We start from the raw sequence: 25,318 nt of genomic DNA, 5'->3' as shown, positions 1-25,318 counted from the left end.
TATTATTATTAGTAGTAGTAGTAGTAGTAGTAGTATTAATTAATTAAACTATTATCATTATTAATCATTACGTTTTATCAATAAATCTTACCAGGTGTGAAGCGCTTGTTCTTCGCTCACGTTTCACTTCTCGCTTGTTGATTGGATGGCAGCCTGACGCGTGGCGCTGATTGGTTGAGATTGTACTGAGGAAACTGACGGCGCGGTCAAAAGCCCTCAGCGCTCACTGCAAAAGCGCATTGACTGATAACAAGCAGAAGACGCGTTTGCAGCAGGAGCGTTTAATATCGTTCTGGACTACTTTATAAATCTTGGATATTTTTTGAGTACAGTTTGGTAAGTGTCTCAAACGCTCTTAGGTCGCATATACACACTGTTGTGCATTATTTAAAATACTTATGCCAGATTTTCCTTTATTTTTCAGGGAAAACAGCAAAATATACAAAGGTGGACTAACTCAGCAAACGAAAAATAAACATGGTAAGCGTTTTTGTTTTGCACGTTTTGTTCTTGTTCATCTGGAGACGATATTGTCTAAAAATAATGTTTGAAAAGAGCAGCGTCTGTAGTCTAAGTCATGCAAAGAAGAAAACAGAATAAAGTGAATACTTTAACTTCATATATAGCATCTAAAACAGCCTACATATACTAGTTATTCAAGATTTTTGTCAGAATGTCATCAGCCTATTGTTTTGAGCTGTTTATGTACTAGTAGCAGCATCAAATGGCCAAAATTATAAAGCTTTTGAATGGAGATCCCATATTAAATTATGATTGTACAGTAGTAACAACCATAGTACTGTAATTTGTTTTTCTTGGTTGTGAGCACTTTCACTAAAATGTCAGTTTAGAGTCTCAAAAGCTGTATATAGTATCTTAAATATATTTGTTAATTTTCCTATACTTTATCTCAAATATTAATGTGACACATGCACTGGTGTATTTTGTGCCTCCCTCAGGCATTATAAACTTGAACTGTAATCTGGATTGTGAAATGAAATGTACATTTTCAGCAGTGATGGAGGTTAACCACTACCCAACTTTATGCATTTTTCATGGCCTCTGGCAACCGCTGGCTTTTCAAGCACACACACATTTGCAGCTTCAAGCCAAATGGCTAAGTTCTCACAGCTGTGATAACATCATAGAGTGGTCACTGGTCCTGTGGCTCAAACCCGTCTGAGGGCTGCAGGCCAGCTCAGTTTAAGAGCCGCTACACATAGATGGGTGTTTTCTGCCTTTCAAAAGCATTCCCAAAAAATTCCAAACGCTTAACGGCTACTTCAGGGTAGGAGGATGTTATTGCTGGAAATGGGGATTTTTCTTGCTTTATGAGAGGTGTGGACCATGGATAGAATAAAATCTATTTGATAAGCCATGGTCAAGAGGAATTTTTTGTTATTTCAAAGAATTAAGGATGGAAGTCTGTGGGGAAAGACATTCTGGAAGGGTTTAAAAGCATAAACGTCCCTCAATTTTTTTCATTTATTAATATTTTTATTTACATAAATTGTTTTATTTTATAATCAATTTTATTATTTCATATTTTTATTATTTAAATCATCCTTTAGCAGTGGCACTGCTCTTGTAAGTAGGTGGATATCTAGTTATGTCTTACTGATGTAATTCCTAATTATAAATTTATTACTGTAAACACTTTTTTTTTTTTTTTTTTTTTTTTTCTTGTATTGGACCGTCCCAAACAGACTGATAGACACAATTACTCTGATCCCAGATCACTTGCTGTGAACTGTGGCCAACATAGTTGAGCATTGTCCCCTCAAAAATGACATAATTTCCTTTTCGACCACAACAATCCGTTCATTAATCATGAACTTGAGGTGGGAGAAGTGTGGCCTCTCTTTCTTCCAGAAGCGGTGCAGGAAGGGACTCCTCTTGTTTCCTGTTCCCACAATCGGTGCGGATGTATCGGCATGCATCATACTCTGACTCCTCTCCCCTGAGACGGCCAAATGGATTGTGTGTTTGTTTCTCTCCCACTCGTCATGTTGTTGATTAATGCTGCTGGATTAAACTGTGGAAAATTCTGGATTGCTTTCATCTGAGGGGAAGATCAGGCAAATTTATGGCTTGTTCGACCTGGTCCATGAATTGTTTTCCAAGGCGATTATAGTTCCTGGACACATCAGTCTGGCAATGGATCTGCAGTTTTTGTTTAGAACATTTTTGAGGAACAGGCTCATCTTGTCCTTAAAGTACTGTGGTAGTACCATGGTACAGTGCAGGGTTATCACTATTAATAATAGTTTTATATAGGGATGCGCGATATATCTGCCACCATATCGGTATCTGCCGATATGTTCATTTTTGTTATCGTTATCGACCGGATAAGAAAATTTGGCCGATATATTAAAGTCAATAAATAATGGATTATTTCCTTGAGCTGAGACATTTCAGATATGCACATATTGTATATAAGAGTAATGTTTGTATATAACTGATACTAGTTACTCTGAAACAAGTTGATGAAATGGAAAGGTTTTCTTTTAAAATATAATAATTAAAAAAAATGATTTATTATTAATTACAATGAAATTATCATTAATTTAAAAAAGGTATAAAAGGCAGAACCCCCAAACTATCGGTATCGTTATTAGCAGATATCACTCTGAATAATCGGCTATCGATATCCATGGAGAAATTTAGTATCAGCCATCTTTATATATATATATATAATATATATCATAACATTGGTACATTGATGGAAATACCATGAAAAATGCATACAGCTGGTGATCAGTGTGGTGTCCCACAACTGGCAGATGGGCACATCTAGTGTCCTTGTAAACGACATATGCTAAAGTTTGTGCAGTCAAGGCTCTAACCTCTTCTTTTTCTTTCTCCAGCTGTGCGCTCGCAATTCAGGCGACTGCTTTCGGGACCAGATGCGATACATGATGAGGTCTCTGCAGGATCTGAAGCAGATACGAGAGCCCGCCAATCAATCCAAGTGCTCATACGCGACTCGAGCCTGTCAAAAGAGGGCAAAACAGCGGGAGCAACTCAGTCGCCTGCGGATATCTGACGTTAGCGACGCCAGCACCTATGATTCTGCCTGCTGCCTGGCCAGCCCGTTGGAAGAAGAGGAGGATGAGGAAGCCGGTGTTGGCCGTCTTCCTCAGGGCTCCCCCAGCAGCGTGAAAAGTCTGGACTTTGATTCTGGGTACTCTGAAGCATCGTGGCAGGATGAGGGCGTGGTTTTGCGTCGCACAAGGAATGTACGCGTTTCATCGTCCGCGTGTGTCCGCACCAACCGAATCCGACCCAAATCCACATCAGACGCATGCCTGGAGCGCTGGACGTCGTTTGAGGCCAGCGACCCAACGGACTGGACCACGTCTTTGTTAACCAGAGGGCGTAACAGGCAACCGCTGGTTCTTGGGGACAACAGCTTTGCAGATCTTATTAAAAACTGGATGGACCTTCCAGAATGCCCAGATTCTGCAGAACTGAAGCCGAACCACAGCCGCAAAATAGCCAAGGACTTTCTGGTTAACATGCGGCGGAAAATAACAGGTATGTCCAAGGGAGTTGGAGTTGAGGAGAGACGCACTAAACGGATGTCATGTCCTGTGGGATTTCAAGCTCCAAAACCCTTCTTTCACCAGTCCCACACTAGTTTGCACCAGATGGGACCAGACTTTCACCAGTTTAGTGCTGTCATGAAGACTGGGAGTCGACAGCCTATCATATGCAATGACGTCATTGGATACATCTGATGTGTTTCTGAAAACTAACTGGATCTAATTTCTGAAAATGTCTTATAATATTGTTCTATGTATGAATAAATATTGCAATAAATGTTTTTATATAAAAGAGAATATTCTGATTTTCTGAAAAACAACGAAACTGATGTCAAATACTTGCCGATGACAATAAGTCATTAAAAAAAAGCATGGTTTGGCTTATATACTATATCATTTAGCTCATTTAAAAAAAAATGTATATATGCCATAAGGGTACACAAAAAAAAAATCACTTTAGCACACAACTTCTTGAAGCTTTTGTAAATTGGCTGCAACAGAAATATGCACACCAATGTTTAATACATGGTTACATTTAAGTTGGTTAAGAATCAGAATAAGCAGTTTTTGTTGCAAAGCAATACAGTTTATTGTCTTGCCATTTATTTAAAGCTAACCAACAATAATCTTGTTTAGCTCTCCTAAGTTTGACAATCTAAGTTTCATTTGGTTTTCATCCAGTGCATGAATAACTTTAAACCTTTGAGATGTGCTAGATTAGCAAATACAGTTTATAGTTTCAACACACAACATCAAATATCTCATTTACTGTGCAAATATTACCCTTCACTTCGAAGAAACAGGCAGTAATTAAGTGACTAAAATATGTAATTCTCTCTTTAAAATAAGACTTTACTGACAGAATGATATGACGTACAGATGCAGTAGGCTAAATACCATTTTAGAGTTGGAGGCTTGTAACCAGAATACAACAGAAAGATAAAGACCCAGCTGTCAAGTCTTTTTGTGAATGAAACTCACTGCTGTAATGTGATTAGGTCCGAATGCACACTAACATGTCTAAAGGTGATTAAATTAACTGGAGCAGATGCAGCTCATTTGGGTCTCTGGAATTGTTTTCATACATGATAATAGTGAAGTGAGGGGTGGGTGGTCATGGCTGCATAACAATGGGATGAGGGCGGGAATTAAGAAACCACAGGGGTCGTATTGATACAGGATACACATTTAAAAGAATGAACAGAAAAGCTATTTCACTTATAGACTGTAAAAGAGCATAATAAGAGACTCTTCACAGTTCAAATTTTACGCCGCAAAATATCCAAACTTAATCATTATTGGTCTTGTTTTCTAGTTAGCCAGATTCTTGATAGGATATGTTGGTAACACTTTACAGTAAGGTTTCATTTGTTAAAATTAGTTAACTACAGTAGTTAACATGAACTAAGAATGAATACTTCTATAGCATTTATTAATCTTAGTTAATTTCAAAACAAAAAGTTATATCTGTTAACATTAGTTTGAACAGTGAACTACATTTTTATGAACTAACATTAACAAAGATTATAAATGTTGTAAAAATATATATTGCTCACTGTCAGTTAATGTTAGTTAAAGAGGTCATGACATGAGAAATCAAAATGCCTTGATCTTTTGACATATAAGATGTACTTGTAATGAAGGTTAAAAATATTTTTTTCACATTTATAGTTTTGTTTTGTTTTTTTGCGCAAAAAATGTATTAACATTTTAAGTGAACCTCAAGGAACATATTAAATTAAAAAAAATTATGTCATTTAATACTAACTAATGTTGGAGACCTTATTATAAAATGTTACCAGAATGTTACTATATATAAGAATCTTAAATATCCATTTCTTTTTTTTTTGTTATTTTGTTGGCAATATATATTTTTTTTACTTCATTAAATTCATCATGTTTATTATTTTTTAACAGTAATTTTTGCAGTGTAAAAATTCTCATGACTTTTATGACTGTTTAGCAAATAATCTCAGAGTTAATAGAGAGAAGGAATAATAGTTGTCATCTTAAGGTGATGTTCTTAAATGTAAGGCTCTTCTTTCCAGCTTCACCTGAGGAGGTATCTGATGGGCGGGACAGTCATGCAGTCCTCATCCTCTTCAAAAGAGGGAATGATCTCCAACATCTGCTGGTGATCCGGAATCTCACGCTTGGTTGCGGAGCGTACCAAATCAGTTATGCTGCATAAACGATAAGTTAATCAATGAATAAAAATCCCTTTCAAAGAACCACCAAACCTTTAAAAACAGCATTATCATCAGAGTACTTCTTTACATAAGATCCTGTTATATAAGAAGAGTTGCTGTGAATGAATGTATGAGAGTGTTTATTTATGTAAGGGTGTGGCATGGCCTGTAACTCATAATTAGAGAGGAACAGGAAGGTCACTGTTAACTAGCACTGGTTATGTTCAGAATAAATTACTAGATAACTGCACATTTAACTATTTAAAATATATACTATTAGTAGTGTATATGAAATGCAACATACAATAACAGTTTCAAATGTCACATGACCTCTTTACATTGAATGTTTAATACAGCAAGATGTGGTTATCAGGAAAATAAAGCTGTTATTGTGCAGTTTCTTCCATTTTTTTGTGTGAAAATGTGAACTTTCAGCAGTCTAATCAAATAATGAGTTAAAAAGTGTAAAAATATTAGTTTATATTCTGCCTTTTTCATCACTTTGAGTGAAGTTGAGTGCACTGCATTGTGATCCGGTAAACAATGCAGTGTGTTTTGGATGTATACTGCACATTTTGTCAAATGTAATAGGTCATTGATATTCAGTACATACAAAACATTTGCATACTGTGCACAATATACATTGCTGGTCAAAAGTTTAGAATAATTAAGATTTTTTTTTTTTTTTTTTTTAAATCAGCTTATTAGAATGGCTGATGATTGGAGTAATGATGCTGAAAATTCAGCTTTGATCACAGGAATAAATTATATTTTAAAACATATTCAAATAGAAAACAGTTATTTTAAATTTTAATAAGACTTCACAATGTTCTACAGTATTTTTGATCAAATAAATGCAGCCTTGGTGAGCAGTAGAGACTTCTTTCAAAAATATTAATTATTCAGTAGTGTGTATGCTGTACATGCATACTTGATTTCAAATGCTTTTATGTCATGCCAAACATTTCAAAGAAATGTAAATGAAGAAATGTCAGGAAAGAGCAGCACTTGACATAGGGTAATACATTTTTTTTTCTCTTAATTTATCCTCTGAGACTAATTTTGGTTCCAACAGGAAGAAACCCAGGAAGGACCTTGAGGTCTCTCAACAGATTGATGTTAGGTGCACACATGCAGAAAGAGGGGAGTGAGGGGTTAATGAAGGAGCGTGGCTTCAAATGACCGTCATGCTGGAAGACTGTGTGGCCATGGCATAGGAAAATATCCATTATCCCAAAAATAAACACTAAGGGACCAAAGTCTCTCAGTCTAGACAAATTTAATGATATATAGCTCTAGAATGCAGGTTAATATTATGCAGGTAAGCATTCAATATAGTATACAATTAATGCTGTGTGCAGTATGTCTCTTTTAAACAGCTGTATATCGGCATACACACCTTAGCTTCAGGCGATCAGTGTGATCGGAGAGATCGCTATACAATACAGCAGGACCATAATACAAACTAGTGATGCTCAACTTGTGCTTTTCCTGAAATGAGAAATAAGTATCAAATCAACTAATTCAACACACATCCACACGTATATCACTAATATGTGTATTCAATGTGTTTTCATCTAGAATGTAAGCTTTTTGGAGCATTTGTAATTGTCTAATTGACTTATTTACAACTAGTTGACCAATTTCTTCTAAAAACTACCATTCAAAAATTGGAGGTCAGTAATACTTTTATTCAGCAATGATGCATTAAACTGATCAAAAGCGACAGACTATTTATAATGTTACAAATTATTTCAGTTTCAAATAAATGCTGTTCTTTATATTCAACAAAAAAAGAATCCAGAAAACCAATCCAGTTTTCAACATTAATAATAATAATAATAAATGTTTCTTGAGCAGCAAATCAGCATATTAGAATGATTTCTGAAGGATCATGTGTCACTGAAGACTGGAGTAATGATGCTTTGCATCACAGGGATAAATAACATTTTATAATATTTTCAAATAATATATCACAATATTCCAGAAAAAGCAGTTCTGGTGCCAGAGAAAAGGACAAAGAAGATTTCAACCTTGAAAAAAACTGGTGTGAGACTGAGTGTGAATGGTATCTGATGTCTCTAAGTGTGTGATGTTGACAGCGTGTGTGCTTTAACCTTAATGTGTTTCAGCAGTTCCTCCAAGGTCATTTCCTTTTGACCCTCACGCCGGCCCTGCACCAGGAAGTCGTCCCAGAGAGAGTACCGCTGCCCCGCAACCTGCCGACAGACACGACACACTGGCTTAATAAACATTAAAACACATTTGCGCTCTCAGTTGAGGGTATGCTAGCGCTCCCGTGCATATTACATCTAGTTCATTAAGCTGACTGAGTATGCATAGATGTGGCGTTAACAGCTGATATAGATCTTGTCAACCCTGCTGACACATTTAAAGCTCATGTCTTGGACTCAAACAGTCCACTCCAGGTCAGAGGTCATGCAGGATATGTGATACCAGAGATAGGGTAAGCAGAAGAAAACAAATGAGAGAAAAAAAAACAGTATATTAAAACTGCTTTTATTGCAGATTTAACATTGAAGGTTTGAATGTTTTGGTCTTTCCTCACTGCTTGCCTACAAAAAAGCTGCATCCCACATGAACCGACACGCTTGAAAGCACTTTATGAATACTAATCCTGAGGCAGAGTTCATACATTACAGTAAATTCTGTGTCCATCTGCACAAGAAGGAATTATTCTGTGCACTCAGGTATACTGGAAAAAATGAATAGAGAACATATTACAAACATCTCATTTACAACCATTTGTACCCTGCTTATAAATTATGAACGACAAATTCATAAACCTTTTTCGTCAGTTCAAAACGTTTGCCTGAGGTGCAGTGCATGGAAATGTAAGGAGACAAGGTTTTATGACTTCCTTGGAAAGAGGAAGCAAGTCCTGCTCAATAAAATAGATCCATGTCTCGACTTGATCTTGCTGACAACATTTCAAACATAAGGCATGTGAAAGTATGCATAAACCCTCACCTAAAAATACACTGCTTGTGTCATCAAGTATAGCACTATACACACTCCCCAAAGCCTGGCCTCAAATTCTTCCAGGAGCAAATGCGCTTGCATGACTTTTATAGCTCTATACTTTGTGTGTAAGGAGAAACATAATTGAGAACTCCATTAAATCTCCACAGCTATGAAAGAGCTATACAATCGTGCAATAAAACTGTCTTCTGGGTTAGTTTATTTTACCACAGACCTGAGACACAACACCTGATTGCTGTAGACATGCTAATCTGCCATTTCACCTTCACTGGACTTGTACCTGTGTGTGAATTACGTGGTCTTCATTTGCTAAAGGATGTTGCTCTTCCTGGGCTCATAATGGAAAGCAGATAAGCAAAGCTGAATTTTCAGCATCATTACTCCAGTCTTCAATCACATGATCCTTCAGAAATCATTCTAATATGATGATTTGCCGCTCAAGAAACATTTCTTATTATTATTATCAGTTGTGCTGCTTAATATTTTTGTGGAAATCACAAATCTTTTATGAATAGCAAAAATCAAAAGAACATTTATTTGAAATAGAAATCTTTTATGGCGTTTTAAATGTCTTTACTGTCACTTTTGATCAATCAAATGCATCTCTGCTGAATAAGTTTTGAAACTTTTGAATGGTATAGTGTAAATATATATGTGTTAAGTCTTCAGAAATGTTGTCAGGACAGAAATCACTGTTCAAAAGTCCAAAAGTGGTAGGGGTCGAGTTCCCTGTACAGTCCTGTAAATAGTAAGACTAACATATGTTTTCAACCACAGTAATTTCAAAACCAATCAATTTGTCATGCTGTGGCGACACTGACCACATTGCAAGGCATTCACTGGATATATCTACTCCACCCAATCTGCGGCCATAGCTTCACTTTTAGAAGTTAGACTTTCCCTCACACTGTACAAGTGCTGAAGACTGTGATGTCCTTGCATGGTTTCTGTCATGTGGTTAATATCAAGGTTGGAACGAATAAAGACACCATACTGTATACAATACATAAGAAAATAGCAATGCAACCATTTCAGGAGAAGATGAAACTTCATTGCATGCTAAGGCTTTTTAAGTAATGAAGTATGGGTCAGTCTAACCACACATGAAAGGATATGATGACAGCGTTTCCCACTCCGTGGGAGGGTTAAAATAAGCAAGTAATGTGGAAACCCTTTAGTCTCTGGGAAAAATGTAAATCCTATTTGAAGACTTCTAAGCTTCTAGAAAGCCTCCTCAGATTTAGGCATGAACCTTCATAATCCCATCACTTGATTGTATCTGTGTTGCGGTGCCACACGTACTAATGCTTTGACTTGTCCATTTAAAAGTTTTTGAAGGATACATTTAATTGATCAAAAGTGACAGTAAAGAGATTTATAATGCCACAAAACATTTCTATTTCAAATAAATGCTGTTCTTTTCAACTTTCTATTCATCAAAGATTCTTAAAAAAATGTATCATGGTTTCCACAAAAATATGAAGCAGCACAACTGTTTTCAATACAGAAATGTTTCTTGAGCAGCAAATCAGCATATTAGAATGATTTCTGAAGGATCATGTGACACTGAAGACTGGAGTAATGATGCTGAAAATTCAGCTTTGAATCTCAGGAATAAATTACATTTTAAAATATATTGAAATAAAATACAGTAATTTGAAATGGAATAATATTTCACATCATTACTGTTTTTTCTGCATTTTTGATCAAATAAACGCAGCCTTGGTGGGCGTAACAGACTGCTTCAAAAACATTAAACATCTTACTAACCCCAACGTAATCTAAACAGATGCTAACAGCCCCGATATGTTCACAGCAAAGTTCTTTTTCATCCTTTGCTTAGAGGTAAAAAGAGGTTCAAAATACCTTTGCATATACTGTTAGTAAACATCTGGATGCCATCCATGTTGCTGAGAGTGACGTTTAGATCAATATGTAAATATATGCTGCACACTTTCCTCTCAATAAGAAAATAAACACAACAAAAATGACAGCAGTGAGAAAACAGCAGTTAAGAAAGCATCTGATCATAGCCATGTGGATGTGCACAAGCTCTGCAATTTGGCACTCCAGTCAAGTAGTCATGTCACGTTTATTTATATATACAATAGATTGCTTTAAACCAGACAGCTTTACAGTATTAAACATGAAAAAAATGTCAGTGTTGCTTTCAATTAGAATTGCACTTCAATGTCAGTGTTTGTTTTCACTCGCATACTTCTGACCTCGACAGACTCAACAGAGCAGAGGAAATTAAATAAATTTCCACGTCAAAGAGAGTGGAGCCCCAGAGCGCACCTACAGTACCTATTACGTAATCGACATCTAGTTTGAAGGTGTTTACCAGCGAAGTGAACTTTACGGAAAGTTTGCTTTGGCAAACTGTTTCGAGCATCCTAATCGAACTCCAAACGAACTTCATTTTAGCCTGATTTTGTTCGAAATGATGTCACATCGATTTCGCTTGAAGTAAATTGGGGCCTTAATTCTTACACCATCCCTCAAATAGACTCCAAATCTTCACAAAGTAGTAACTTAGCACATGCTTTTATCCAAGACAACATATACAGCAGTTGGTTTCTTTTGCAGAACACAAGGTATATTTTTAAATACCCTATCCATTCTTTTTAATATAACGAAAGAGAGTGAAGACTCCAAAATGTCAAGCTCCAAAATGACAAAAAAGTCTAATATGGCTAGCTTTAGTAAGTGTAAAGCTAGTCATTTTGAGCTTAAAAAAAGCCTAAATTAAATCTGTTCGTCATATAAAGCGATCATGTCTCTTCAAAAGACTTTGATTCATATGGATTTATTTAACGATATCTTTATGAACGGTTTGAAGTGTCAGAGTATTGGGTGAACAGACTTTCATGTCTTATCTTATGGGTTTATGTTTTTGTCTTATGGGTTTAGAATGACATGAGGCTGAGTAATGATGACAGAATTTTCATTTTTGGGTGAACTGTAATTTTAAGGCATTGTAAACTAGAAATATTCTAGCAGTTCCTTTGAGTTTAAGTGAAATCATTTTTATTTTTGAAATGCAGTATATCTTTCACAGAGCACTGTTCTGTTGCTATAGTCCATGGAGGATGAAACTATGAAGTCCTGGGCCAAACATGTGAGGTCATCACTCTCAGAATGGAGCACTGCCAACATTCTCATCTGTTCTTCATAAACTGTATCACAGGCTGCATTGTAAACTGGGCTTTTTCTCCCTTCAACATGTGTCTCTGCAGTGCCCATGCCAGAGAGAAACATTTGAGGGAACACACAACTGTTAAGCAACATGAATGCACCTACCATATAACCAAATGACAACTTTAAAAAGCTTCTATTGAAAATGTGACTCCTGCAAATGCAAAATGCTAAAGGGAGTACATACAAAAGATCTTGTATTTAGTGATGGACAAACCACTAGGAGCTGAGTAAAGCAATTGTTAAGCAACTGTTCGATGTGGCCTGCAACACAATGGTCGATTCTCAGAGACAGGAAACCTGACGCAAAGGGTGCAGCATGATAAGTCACCCCTTCCTGTGGAATAAAAATGGAACGGCTCACGTCCTTTAAGGTTTGGGGTAGAAAGAATCATCGCCAAAACTATAACAATGGACTCATTCTCATAACCTATACAGCTGCTTTTAGAGTTCGTTTCAATCTCTAGACACCCAGGAGTTTTTCAATGCCAAATATTGAATGGAAACATGAGTTGTTGTTGGGGCAACTAAAATCTTTTTAATGATAGTTTATTATTGTGGTATCAAATGCTTTAGATAAACCCACCTTTAAATAGCACGTCAAAACAAACTGATTTGGACAGTTCTTGGCCAGAAAAAGATGAGAAAATAAACTTTATCATGATAGTCTGGCTGTGCAAGACTAATGTCTGTTCATTTTTATGAGTAGATAAGTCTACAATCATCTTTCCAAGTGTGCTAATGGTGTTCTGTAGGATGTTTGGGAAACATTTCATCTTATGACAGTCTTTGAAATTCCAAACTTCAATGTGTTGAATCACCACAAAAGTCCAGTATATGCAAGCTGAAAGGCGTAACTCAGGAAACACATGGCCCCTCTGGCCCCAAACAAGCAGATGAACAATCCATTTCCTCTGGTTCTGTTCAACACTGTTGTTACAGTATAAAAACGATCAGCTGATTTGCCCATGCCACTTCTTTAACGTCATCACAGGGGATTCTAGAGATGAAATGAGTCCTCTTACGCAACTAGTATCTCCTAAAGTTAATATGTAGCCCGAGGGGCAAAATATGTTAGCCAGCTGATCCACAATGCTCAGCCAAATCACTGCTGATAAACACATTATGCGCACTAGAGATTGGGACTTGGCTGGGAACTTTTCATTGTTTTTTTTTTCTTTCCTAAGTTAAATTTGAATAAATATTATGCATGGTCTATGACAGTTTACACAAAACTGTTAAGCAGCACTGTTTTCAACATTGATAATAATAAGAAATGCTTCTTGAGCAGCAAATCAGCATATTAGAATGATTTCTGAAGGATCATGTGACACTGAAGATTGGAGTAATGATTCTGAAAATTCAGCTTTGATCACAGGAATAAATTACATTTAAAACTATACTGAAATAGAAAACAGTTCTTTTAAATTATAATAATATTTCCACAATATGACTGTTTTGATTAAATAAATGCAGCCTTGGTGGGCATAAGAGACTTCTTTCAAAAAATATTAAAAATAATATACACATCAATGCAGAAAAGAATGCAAAATCCTACAGTATCTTTAAGTTTAAGCATGAAGTTAGGTACCTTTGCTCAGCTGTTTTTGGCTAGTTCAATTCTCTTTCATCAACAAAAACAAGACTGATTGCTCTACTGGAGGAGAAGTGAGACAGTTGAAAGTGTGTCTGTCGTTAGGAAATGATTATTGATCTGTCTTACAGAAGCCCCCCGGGGAGAACAACTGAGGGACAGATGGCCGTCACCAAAACTCTTCTGAAGGACCTTTCTTGATGTTTGACCACAAGAAGAAACAAGATGTCAGAGTGATGTGTTTAACACACAATGGCCCCAAAAAGTATTTGGACATTTAAGTCACACTTAAAAATGCATGAACGTCAATGCATTGGATCACAAAATTTTAAAGAAAATTGCACTTATGTTAAAGAAAGATGGCACACGCACAATTTTCAAGTAAACTATTTTATAAAAACCTTCATACATCCAATATAAGTGTCTAAAACACCAGCTGATTGAAAGACATTGAGCAAAAATGATGGAAAAAAGTAGTTAGTTGTAGCAAAAGCATGAAAATCTTCAAATGACAGAGATGTTTAAGTGTAACTTCGATTTTCAAATATTTTTTAGGCCACTGTATATAGCAAAATTAGATACCACAGCCTTCCAGATTGAATATACTTCAGCCCTTTCTCCCTTTAATCTCCTTAAACTTTATGCATATCCCCTGCTTGAACAGAGTGGGGAAACAAAAGATGGAGAGGGGTGACAGCATGGCAGGCAGTCTCCAGAGGGTTTGACACTTACACTCCAACTATAGCCCTTCTTACAAAAGAGCCATTGACGTGTTAAAGAGTAAACAGAAGTCTGGCTCATTGTCCTGCCAATGAGGCGCTCCCCACCTGACTGACGGCTCGTGCCAGAAGGAGTCAGTCAATAGAGTTTGTTTCCTACAAATGGTGCATTTTGTTTGAGTGTCCCTTTGACTGACACACACACACACACACACACACACACACACACACACACACACACACACACACACACACACACACATCTCAACAGTGATAAATAAAGCCCATATATCCCTGTGCTGAAAGGGTATAATTCTCTTTGGTGTAATCACTGGTCCCATAAATTCAGAAGCCTAATTACTATTGTCACACAAGTACACGACAACACGCTTTGAGTTCAGTGTGTTTTTACAGTTTTTCCTTGTTCGACTGACTAGTGCAATGAATACATCTGAATAGCCAGCTGATTGTGATCAATAATTGTTTCTGTGTACATCAATATCATTGATCGGCTTCTATTAGCCAGACCAGGGGTCATGGGTTCCATCATGTTATGTAATGTAACAGAATTGCATTAGACTGGTCACATATGGGCACACCAAGGGCAGCTGTTCAAATGGAATCACAGATGCTTCATTAAAGAATTGGTTCACTTCAGAATAAAAATTTCCTGATAATTTACTCACCCCCATGTCATCCAAGATGTTTATGTCTTTCTTTAGTCGAAAAGTAATTAAGGTTTTTGAGGAAAACTTTCCATTTTTCTCTATAGTGGACTTCACTGGGGTTCAACGGGTTGAAGGTCCAAATGTCAGTTTCAGTGCAGCTTCAAAGAGCTCTACATGATCCCAGACGAGGAATAAGGGTCTTATCTAGTGAAACGAGCGGACATTTTAAAAAAAAAATTAAAATTATATACTTTTTAATCACAAATGCTCATCTTGCACTGCTCTGCGATATGCCACCCATTACGTAATCACGTTGGAAAGGTCACACGTGACGTAAGCGGAAGTACCACGGTAGGTCGAAAAACATCTAATTTTCTTCTCCAACTTCAAAATCGTCCGATATCATTGTTTTACTTTTTTTGTAAAGGCTGTTTGACTAAGTCTTTGCACGTTTGCTTTGTAGACACTGGATTGGTACTTCCGCCTACATCACGTGTGACCTTTCCAAAGTGATTATGTAATGCGTGGCACATCACAAAGAAGTGCAAGACGAGCATTTGTGGTTAAAAAGTATATAATTTTTTTTTTTTTTGAAAATGACATTGTTTCGGTAGATGAGACCCTTATTCCTTGTCTGGGATCGTGTAGAGCCCTTTGAAGCTGCACTGAAACTGACATTTGGACCTTCAACCTGTTGAGGTCCATTATATGGAGAAAAATCCTGGAATGTTTTCCTCAAAAACCTTCATTTCTTTTCGACTGAAAAAAGAAAGACATAAACATCTTGGATGACATGGGGGTGAGCAAATTATCAGGAAATTTAATTCTAAAGTGAACTAATCCTTTAAACTTCTTTTATTTTGTAAACAAAGTTGACTGGATTACGTTTTACAAGATAATACTATTTCAGTCTGTCTACTTCTACAAAATGTCATGCTTAATTCAATGTTGCTACTTGCCATTTCTTTGTAATGATTTGTGAAATTTACTAGCATTCTCTAATTTTAAAATTGTTTCACTCAGATAAGTAAATACTACACCAATTTCGTGGAATTCTTCTGAGGTAAAATATTTTTGTACATCAACCGCTAAACTGTATAACCATATAAGCTCTATCAGATGAAGTATAAAACTGACATTTTATGGTCACAATTTAGATTAGGGTACAATACTCTCTATTAACTACAACTTTAGCCTCAATAAATTCCTAATTACTGCTTATTGATAGTTAGTAAGGTAGTTGTTAAGTTTAGGTATTGGGTAGGATTAAGTGATGTACAATATGGTAATGCAGCATTAATATGTGCTTTATAAGTACTAATAAACAGTCAATATCCTTATAATATGCTAATAAGCAACTAGTCAACAGTGAGAATTGGACACTAAACTAAAGTGTTACCCAAATTTTATGTCACAAAGCGTTATGACAACACAACTGCAAGCAAAGGGAACAACTCATAATGCATACCAAAGAAATTACTTTAAATGGCACGGAGGCCATAATTACACAAAATGGTGCGAATGTTTGCCCTCAGCTGGCATGGCTGAGTGAAAGCTGAAGATGGAAAGGAGGGCAGACAAACAGACAGGAAATGGTGAGGCCTGGAGGTGTCTGGATTCATGCGGACAGCTCAAGGTTCAGCAGGGACTTTTCTGCAGCTTTTCTGCAGCTTGCTGGCAGCTTTCATGCCTAAGGCTAATAGAATGACGTTGATATGGTTTGTATGTCAAGATTAAACAATAAAAAATCCAGCTGCCTTGCATTTTTGTTTTGGGAAGACTTCTGCCATTTTTGCAGGGCAGATGCTCACATTAACAAAGAGTACCACAAGTGCAATGCAAAGGTCAATGAAATACAATCCTGATCAAAACATTTGTTTGTTTACGTGGATTCATGACTTTTGTATCTGACACAGATATTTTGTGATATATTAAAAATAGGAACAAGAGTAATGGCACAGAAACTAAGCACAGTTAAATTCTGTTCCCCTCTCTCACAAGTTACAGTTCTGCTTTCCATGCTGTTGACGCTTTGTTTATGAGGAGACTCTGTTTAAATACGTACACAGACAGTGAGAAATAACACTTCCCAAGTTCCGAAATTAACATGATGTGATCTTTCCAGCTGTTCTCTATATATGCATGGGTTGAGAACATAGGTTGAGAACTAGGAATGAATAGCAAATGAAGCAACACATGGTCTAATCCATTTGTGAGAGGTAGCAGCTGCCTTGAATACATATTTATGTGAGCTGGCAGTCAGATCGAGTGCCACTAAAACACATGCAGCTCTTAACAATATGTGAAACATGCTTTCTGGAAACCTGGAGTTCATACTCTTGAAAAAATAAAATAAAATAAAATAACATAAAATAAATCATCCAGAGAATTCTAAAGAATTCCATTATCACTAAACGCACTGTTTATTTTCCGCTCATATAGCATTATCACCAAATTCTACTGATAGCACAAAGATCATGCCGCCCTGCAACAAAACAGTCTGGACTTCAAACTCTAATTGAATCTGTTGATTAAACAGACCTAAAAATAAAAAAAACATAATTGAGGATGTTGTGGACACACCTCCTGTTTACTTTCTTAATACACATTCCTGGTCTTATTGTGCATTATAAAGCAGTAAATGTTATTCTAAAGAAAAATATTTATCTTATAAATAAAGTCAATAAAGTATACCATATATTGCTCGGGATCTCTAAAATACATCAACTGGACAAAGACTTAATTTCATGAACAATACAACACATTCCAGAGCATTCCAAAGAATTCCAGTTATCTGATGAAATTAGAGTAAATTTGCACAGCAAGGAAACACTCTTCATTTCCTCAGCTGATTATTTTTTGAGATAATGTCTTTTCATTTACAGTTGCATGAAAAAGTATGGGAACCCTTGCAGAATCTGTGAAAATGTGAATAATTTTAACAAAATAAGAGAGATCCTACAAAATGCATGTTATTTTTTATTTAGATTTAGATATTTTACATAAAAGATGTTTACATATAGTCCACAAGACAAAAAAATAGCTGAATTTATTAAAATAACCCCGTTCAGTTTGTGAACCATTGGTTCTTAATACTGTGTGTGGTTACCTGGATGATATAGACTACTGTTTTTTTGTTTTGTGATGGCTGTTCTTCAGAAAAATCCTCCAGGTCCTGCAGATTCTTCAGTTTTCAAGGATTTTTTGCATATTTGAACCCTTTCCAGTGACAGTATGATTTTGAGATCCATCTTTTCACACTGAGGACAACTGAGGGACTCAAACGGGTCTCAAATGCTTTTCCAATGATCACTAGTGATAATGATTATCAATGATAGTGATCAATGATGATGTCACATGAGTAGGCAGTCATTCACTTTTGTAAATAAAAAAAAAAAGTGGACAAATATCACAAAAAGTCAGAAATACAGTACTGAGGCTCTGATGAGGTCAGATTTATACTCTTGGGTGTCTTTTTACATGGTATACGGCCTAGCTAGAGTAACAGAGCACTCAGTAGCTTGAAATATTTGCCATGTAGGAATGAATGTAAAAGCCAGAGTTTTACTACAGAATCTGTTATTATGGAGTATGCCAAGCCAATGCTCCAAACCATCCAAGAAACCAACCAACCGCTCACATTTATTCTCGAAAACATGATGCAAGTGTTGGTAGATTCACATTTCATGTACTGAGCAGCACTTTTGAAATATATATTCCATATATTTCATTGCAGTCTGAGCATATCACGTCACTGCAAAAAAACAAAAACAAAAAACAAAAAAAAATCCACCTATTTCAACTTAAAAACTTAAGTCTAGTTTGTTATATTACACTGACTAAAAAAACTGAGTTGAATCTCAACTTAAAAAAATGAAGTTGGTTAAATTATTTTAAAGACTTAAAGTAATGGAAACCATATTTTGGCAGGACTTATTGATGATATCATTATTATTTACCTTCAAGCTGGTGAAAAGTGTGATATTGACCTAAGTTCTGTTGTTTTCACAGACTAGCCCTGCCAATTAAGCATGCTGTGGCTTTTATGGTCGAGCTTGGGTTCCTGGGGGATATGTTTGCATGGAAAACATCTTAATTAAATAAGTGTTTTCATGTGTCGATTCGTTTTACAGGCACATTCCTCTATGTTCATCAAATGGCACTGTATTGCATTCATGTTGATGAACATCATAGACACAAATACAAATTGCAGTAAACTAAACATGTTGTTTACTTTCCCCTCATAACACATTATCACCAAATTCTACTTATAACACAAAAATCATGCCACCCTGCAACAAAACAGTCTGGACTTTCTAACTGAATATTAATTAAGTAGACCTAAAAACATATAATTGGGGATGTTGTGTACACATTCCCTATTTACTTTCTTAATATACATTCCTGGGCTTATTGTACATTATTTATCAGTGCATGCTATTCTAAAGAATAGATTTCAGTCAATAAATTGTACCATACTCTATATTGCTTGGGATCTCTAAAACATATAAACTGGACAAGGATTATACATTAATTTCATGATCAATCTAATGATGTTATAAGTGGTCTGCACATTGCAAGTATTCTCTCAGCTTTTTCCATCAGGTACACACACATGGTTTTTTAGTTTAAGATTAGCTAATACAAACCAGAACTTTCCCATCTAATTTAAAGCCTGATTCCAGAACCACTGCTGCAGATGGAGGGAGAATTATGGGAAAGCTCCTCTTTCCTGTACTCAACACTGCGGGTAATGAAAATAACACGGCCTGTGGTCTGATTGATCCCAACTACCAACTGAAAATCACTGCTGAGAGAAAGAGTTCAGAGTCAAACAACTCGAAGACTATTGGGATCACTAGCGATGGGTGTATTTTGTCATAATGTCTGGTCCTCTTTGCAGCTTTTTCTGGTCAAGAACCACTCACTTAAACAGAAAGAGATTGACAGAGAAAAACATTTAACTGGCTATGGGTGAAATAGCTGATACCACAATAATAGCTTGAAAATGAAATAACTGCTATCCATCAATTTCTTTCCACCAGGAATAGTTCATATGATTTAACCCTCTTGGTGTGGTCTTGTGATGGCAGGCCATGACACAATGCATGACTCTACTATATGTGCCATATGAAGTATAGCTTAATGACTTCACCATGCTGACATATGGAAAGTATGCAGTACGCTGTTACTTCTAAAGCAATTACTTGAGACGGCCACACACATTTTTTGGCAATCATTCTGGTGCATGCCAATGAAAAATTACCATTTTATTTTAATGAAAACCAGAAGGATTTTTTTTTGTATTCACTCAGCCATACGATTGTAATAAAAAGAAAAGTTTTGAAGATCAGAAAAGTAGAAAAAATAAAGAGCAAAGTGGCCAAAGATCAAAGCTCAAATACTGATGGCGATACTCTAAACAATTTTAATTATGACTCTTACTTAGTAGGAGAACACTAGAGTTTGTCAACAGAAAGGCACAACACTGCACAAGCCTGATCAATCATTGCCCACTACAATTTTGAACCTATCGTTTCAATTGAAAAGTTGGTAAATTTAATGTTTTTGAAAGAAGTCTCTTATGTTCACCAAGGCTGCATTTGTTTGGATCAAAAATACAGTAAAAACAGTAATCTTGTGAAATATTATTACAATGTAGAACAACTGTTTTCTATTTGAATATATTTTAAAATGTACTTTATTCCTGTGGTGCAAAGCAGAATTTTCAGCATCATTACTCCAGTCTTCAGTGTCACATGATCCTTCAGAAATCATTCTAATATGTTGATTTGCTGCTCAAGAAACATATAGGGCCAGATTTACTAAACAGATTTAGTGCTATTTCATACTAAATCCTTATCTTTAAATTCTGTATTTTGCAATACATTAAACATACATGCAACACATTAACACTTCATCAAGACATCATCATGTGAAGAGGTTAGAACGGTGTGTTTGTGCATCGTTAACTAGAGAAAGCTTTAACTAAAACCAAATGCTCGCTGATGACACAGCTCAGCTCTATTGTATGTGCTGATGTTGCAAGTATGTGCGCTCTACAGTAAACACAGAAAGAAAAGGAGTGAATGAACAAGTAAAGTTTTGAAACTCCTTCATAAAGGGAATGCTTGAGAACAAAGAAAAGGGGAGAAGCTTTGGGGTTGAGCAGATGGGCTTTGAAATCTCCATTTCTCCCCACAGCCCCCTTCTTTCTTACTTGGTCTCTCTTTAAGAAGCTGTGAATGATTAAAGGAATAAAAAGGCAGTCTCATTGGAGCTCAAGAAAATCTGGTTTTAATAGAGGAGTTTCCTGCGATGGCAGGAAATAGCTGTCATTACTGCATGGTTCTCTTTCTGCCTCCTCACTCTTTTCCTCTTTCGTTCTCTCTCTTTCCAGCCAGTCGTAATTCATAAATGGCCAAATAAGGTGGCACACAGGTCATATCCAAATAAATGCTCTCACCTCATACTGTAGCTTATGATCTCATTTGGTCTGCAAGACCAGCAGACACAATTAATACATTATGTAAGTGTGGTAGAAAGTGCAAGACTAAAATTGTTAGTCTATGTAGACATGCGCCAGATGAACATCTTTGGTTGTTGCATCGTATTTTGCTCTTCTTTTAACCATGACTGTTGCATTTAAAAGCACATCTCATATTCCTCTCTTCACACCTGCACCCTAGAGAGGTATTTAGATCAAGTACCAAATCACTTTTAGATTAAGCGAAGATGGATAGCAAAATACCACTACGGCAATAATCTGTCCATTATGGTTCATCACTCGACAAAGGGAAATATTAAGTAAAACCCACAGAATAGAATGACATGGAAAAAATCTACATGAAAACAACAAAAAAAAAATAATTAAAAAACCCAGATCTAAGTGGATTCGCTATCAATGATGAAATCTATACAAAACCTTAAAATGAAACCTATAAAATCCTATAAAGTCCTTTTTATTTGTATAGTGCTCTTAAAGTCCCATTAAGCAAGTAAAAGGCAAATGTGGCAAGGACAAAAAAAGGTGTTTAGCAAGTGGAGGGCAAGAACCTTCAGAGGAAGCAGACTCACAAAAGTGATCAGTGGAGACACAAGCACACCAGCATCCCATGCTGATGGCCAGCATCTAAAAGAAAACACATGCTGGTCTTTTCTTCAGGGTTACGGCAGACACAGTCTCATAAACTGCCTTGAGAAGCTGCTAATAAGGACCTGAAGCATGCCACAGCAATAACCCCAGGCAGAGCACTTTCTAGTCTCATTTCTGATGAAGGCACAATTGACATGGTAAAACTGCACATAGAATGCCGGAAAGCAAAAATGCCATGGTAAAATATTGATGCACTACAGCCAGCAGAACTGGGCTACATGGACAGTTATCCACAATAAATATGGACTTATTTAAATTATTATATGTGCTTTGCACAACTGCTATTGTGAGTACTGTATATTAATTTTATAAAAGATAGGTCTGCAACACTAATCCGAGTCCTTCTCATGACAAAAAGATTGATAAATGAGTTCTCTGAAACTGTCTTGAGTGTAAAAATAGTGGAGACTCTTAAAGAGGATGTCCTTGGTAGAAAACAGGAACCTACAAGCATATCCGTCTTGCTCAGACTAGATTTTCTTAGACTCTCAGAAGAACCCTCTTGTATGTGTGACCTGTCAAATTTCCATAATTTGTATGTTTGTGGTGATTTAAATGTTAGTTTTAGCAAGCAACTGACTGTTATGCATTTCTGATCCATCTGAAAAGTGTCTCTCTGTTGTTTTTCTTCTAAATCCATAAAAAGTTCCAATTGGAAGCCACATGTTGGAAAAGAGACTAATAGATATTTCCACAGCTCAATTTAATACACTGACAGCTGACAAAGCCCCAGATGGCAGCCACCGTATCACTAACACAGTCTAAACAACGGTTTTAAAAAATGGAAATGTTAACTAATTGACTCAATAATTTGTTTTCCGCCATGTGACTGCATTCAGACAGTATCAGTATTACAAAATAAAGCATGCTCTTGACTCGTCCCATGTGTGGAAACTTTTCTGCACGTCCTGGACGTGGAAAGACTAACTGTGCCAGTCATATAAAAAAGGTATGCAAACAAAACAAAAAGGATGGAAAAAGTGAAAGGGAAGATAATGGAAAAGCTGAAAGTTTAAACTTCTAGACACCAGTATTTTCGACACTTAAAATTAAGATAGCACATCCATACTTTAAGCAAAATATTGACTACTGTTCAAATGTTGCTGTTGTTTTTTTTAATGAATGTTTATTCAGCAAGGATGCATTAAATTGATCAAAAGTGACAGTAAAGACAGTAAAAAATGTATCACTGTTTCCACAAAAATATTAAGCAAATCAGCATATAAGAATAATTTAAGAAGGATCATGTGGCACTGAAGACTGGATTAATGATGCTGAAAATTCAGCTTTGCCATCACAGGAATAAATTACATTTTAAAATATATTACAATAGAAAAAAGATATTATTTCACAATTTTACTGTTTTTACCATATCTTTGATCAAATAAATGTAGAGACTTTTTTGTAACTGACCCCAAACTTTTGAAAAAAAAAAGAAGTGCTTGTTAGGTTTTAAATGATAAAACAATAGACATGCTCTTCAAACTAAAGACAAAAATCATTGTGACATTTTGTGGTTGTAAAAGTTAGTGGAACTTGTTAGTTAATGTGATGAACTACACCTGTGGATCCTCTACTGGGACACCTGTGTGAACTTGAGGAGGTTATTTAATGCAATGATAGTCATATATTTGTGTGACTTCAGTGTCCAAATACTTTTCGAGACCACTGCATATTCTTGTAATCCAAACAGCGTGTGTCTGCTGAGTGTTTTAAGAAAAGAAGCAGCCCGGACACTCCAGAAAATGGTGACATCACACTAGTAACCTGAGCTTGTGTGTTTCAAAGCCCAGCTCACCGCTTGTCCCCTTGGGTGAAAATTACCCTCAACTCTGACCCTGCACATGTTGGTAGAAACAACACTCCCCCCATGTGTGGATGGCCATGTCTGGGGTTGCATTACCTCATCTGAAGTATCTCTGCACAAATCTTGGACCATGTTTTTGATGATCACAGTTATAAATCCATAAACACACCAGCTAAAACACAAACACCAGATTTTGCATGCAAATCTTTTGAGGTATTGCTGCTTCCCTCAAAAGAGGGAGGGATTGAGGGATTGTTGAGGGATTGAGGGATTGCTGCTTTAATACATGCACGTGTCTGTCTGAAAATTCTGTTGTCTAAATCTGAATGCGTTCCCTTTGAAAGTGGAAGTCCCCTAAACTGAGCAAACTCACCAGGACGGCAGGTGAGGGGTCTGCGGGGGTGAGTGTACAGTTACTAAGTGGTTTAAGCCCCTAAGGATGAAAATAAGTTGACTAAAGCCTGCAGTGATCTAGACCCAGACAGAAGACTGATGCTGTACCCTTTCACCCCAGCCATCACCCCCAGCCCCCATAACAGAACTCAACCTCAAGAAACATTCCCTTTTATTCACTGCACATTATTGGGACCAGAAGTCTTTTAACTAGTACGCGTAAAAACACTGTAATAATAAAACAGATAAATCTAGCTCTAAATTCTTATTACAATTAAAAGGATTGCTTTATTAAAAGGAACTAGATTCATATTTTAATTAATATTTAATGTTTTAATATTCAATTTAATATTTATTATTATGTTAGCACTATTATGTAACACTATTATGTTAGAAATGGATGGCCAATACAGACCTATAGTCAATACACATTTGGGCTGCCCTCGACTAAAGATTTTTTTAGCTGACTCGTAGTCGTTTATTTAAATGATTAGTCGACTAATCGTGTGGTAATATTAATAAACCATATACATAGTAATAATGAGCTTTTAATCGCCTATATATATAATACATAGCCTAATCAGCGCTCAAACGCACACATAAAGCTTGCAGCAGCACACCGGCAAACGTAATGATTATGAATGTGTCATGAAAAACCAGCAAGGAGACTATCGATAAAGTATTAAAATATTTAGACAAACTAGTGTTTTGTGTGTTTTCGGCTGCAGAGATGAAGTCGACGATGCTGACTCGTCATCTACACAGTAGTGGACGCGCCTATATGCACATTTCATATAAATTATATAACCTAAAAATATTTGTTTTAGATTTGAATCAGTTCATTTAAAATTAGACATTTCAAGCTTTCCATAGATATATTTCACATGTCTGTGAGGCAAGTATATCCTGAGTTTCTGTTCATTTTTGTGACGCGTTCAAGTTCACTGAGAGCGATACGGCCTGTTTGTTTTCATTATTTTTCAAAAGCACAACGTTTTGTTGTTATTGTGAGTTTACAGAAATAAAAGCAAACCATTTACAGTTTC

At 36.2% G+C, this 25,318-nt stretch overlaps 2 protein-coding genes across 3 annotated transcripts in view; one reads left to right on the top strand and one right to left on the bottom strand.

Annotated features, from left to right (window-relative positions):
* The first annotated feature begins 21 nt into the window (after positions 1-21).
* On the top strand, positions 22-3,842 carry inka1b (inka box actin regulator 1b). Its single transcript, XM_051898175.1, has 3 exons — positions 22-336; positions 425-480; positions 2,868-3,842. Exons 2-3 carry the CDS (start codon positions 478-480, stop codon positions 3,738-3,740), a joined length of 876 nt encoding a protein of 291 aa, XP_051754135.1. The 5' UTR covers positions 22-336; positions 425-477; the 3' UTR covers positions 3,741-3,842.
* Positions 3,843-4,109: 267 nt separating this feature from the next.
* Positions 4,110-25,318, bottom strand: part of uba7 (ubiquitin-like modifier activating enzyme 7) — a 38,355-nt gene continuing 17,146 nt past the window's right edge. For both annotated transcript variants that reach the window (XM_051898170.1, XM_051898171.1), the window contains 3 exons: positions 7,852-7,953; positions 7,134-7,225; positions 4,110-5,728 (listed from right to left, as the gene is read on the bottom strand). In XM_051898170.1, the coding sequence (XP_051754130.1) occupies positions 5,596-5,728; positions 7,134-7,225; positions 7,852-7,953 (327 nt within the window). In that variant the 3' untranslated portion in view covers positions 4,110-5,595. The remainder of the gene's footprint in view (positions 5,729-7,133; positions 7,226-7,851; positions 7,954-25,318) is intronic.

The sequence above is a fragment of the Ctenopharyngodon idella genome, chromosome 6, assembly GCF_019924925.1.
Source record: "Ctenopharyngodon idella isolate HZGC_01 chromosome 6, HZGC01, whole genome shotgun sequence".
Taxonomy (NCBI): domain Eukaryota; kingdom Metazoa; phylum Chordata; class Actinopteri; order Cypriniformes; family Xenocyprididae; genus Ctenopharyngodon; species Ctenopharyngodon idella.
This window is presented reverse-complemented; position numbering and strand designations above follow the sequence as displayed.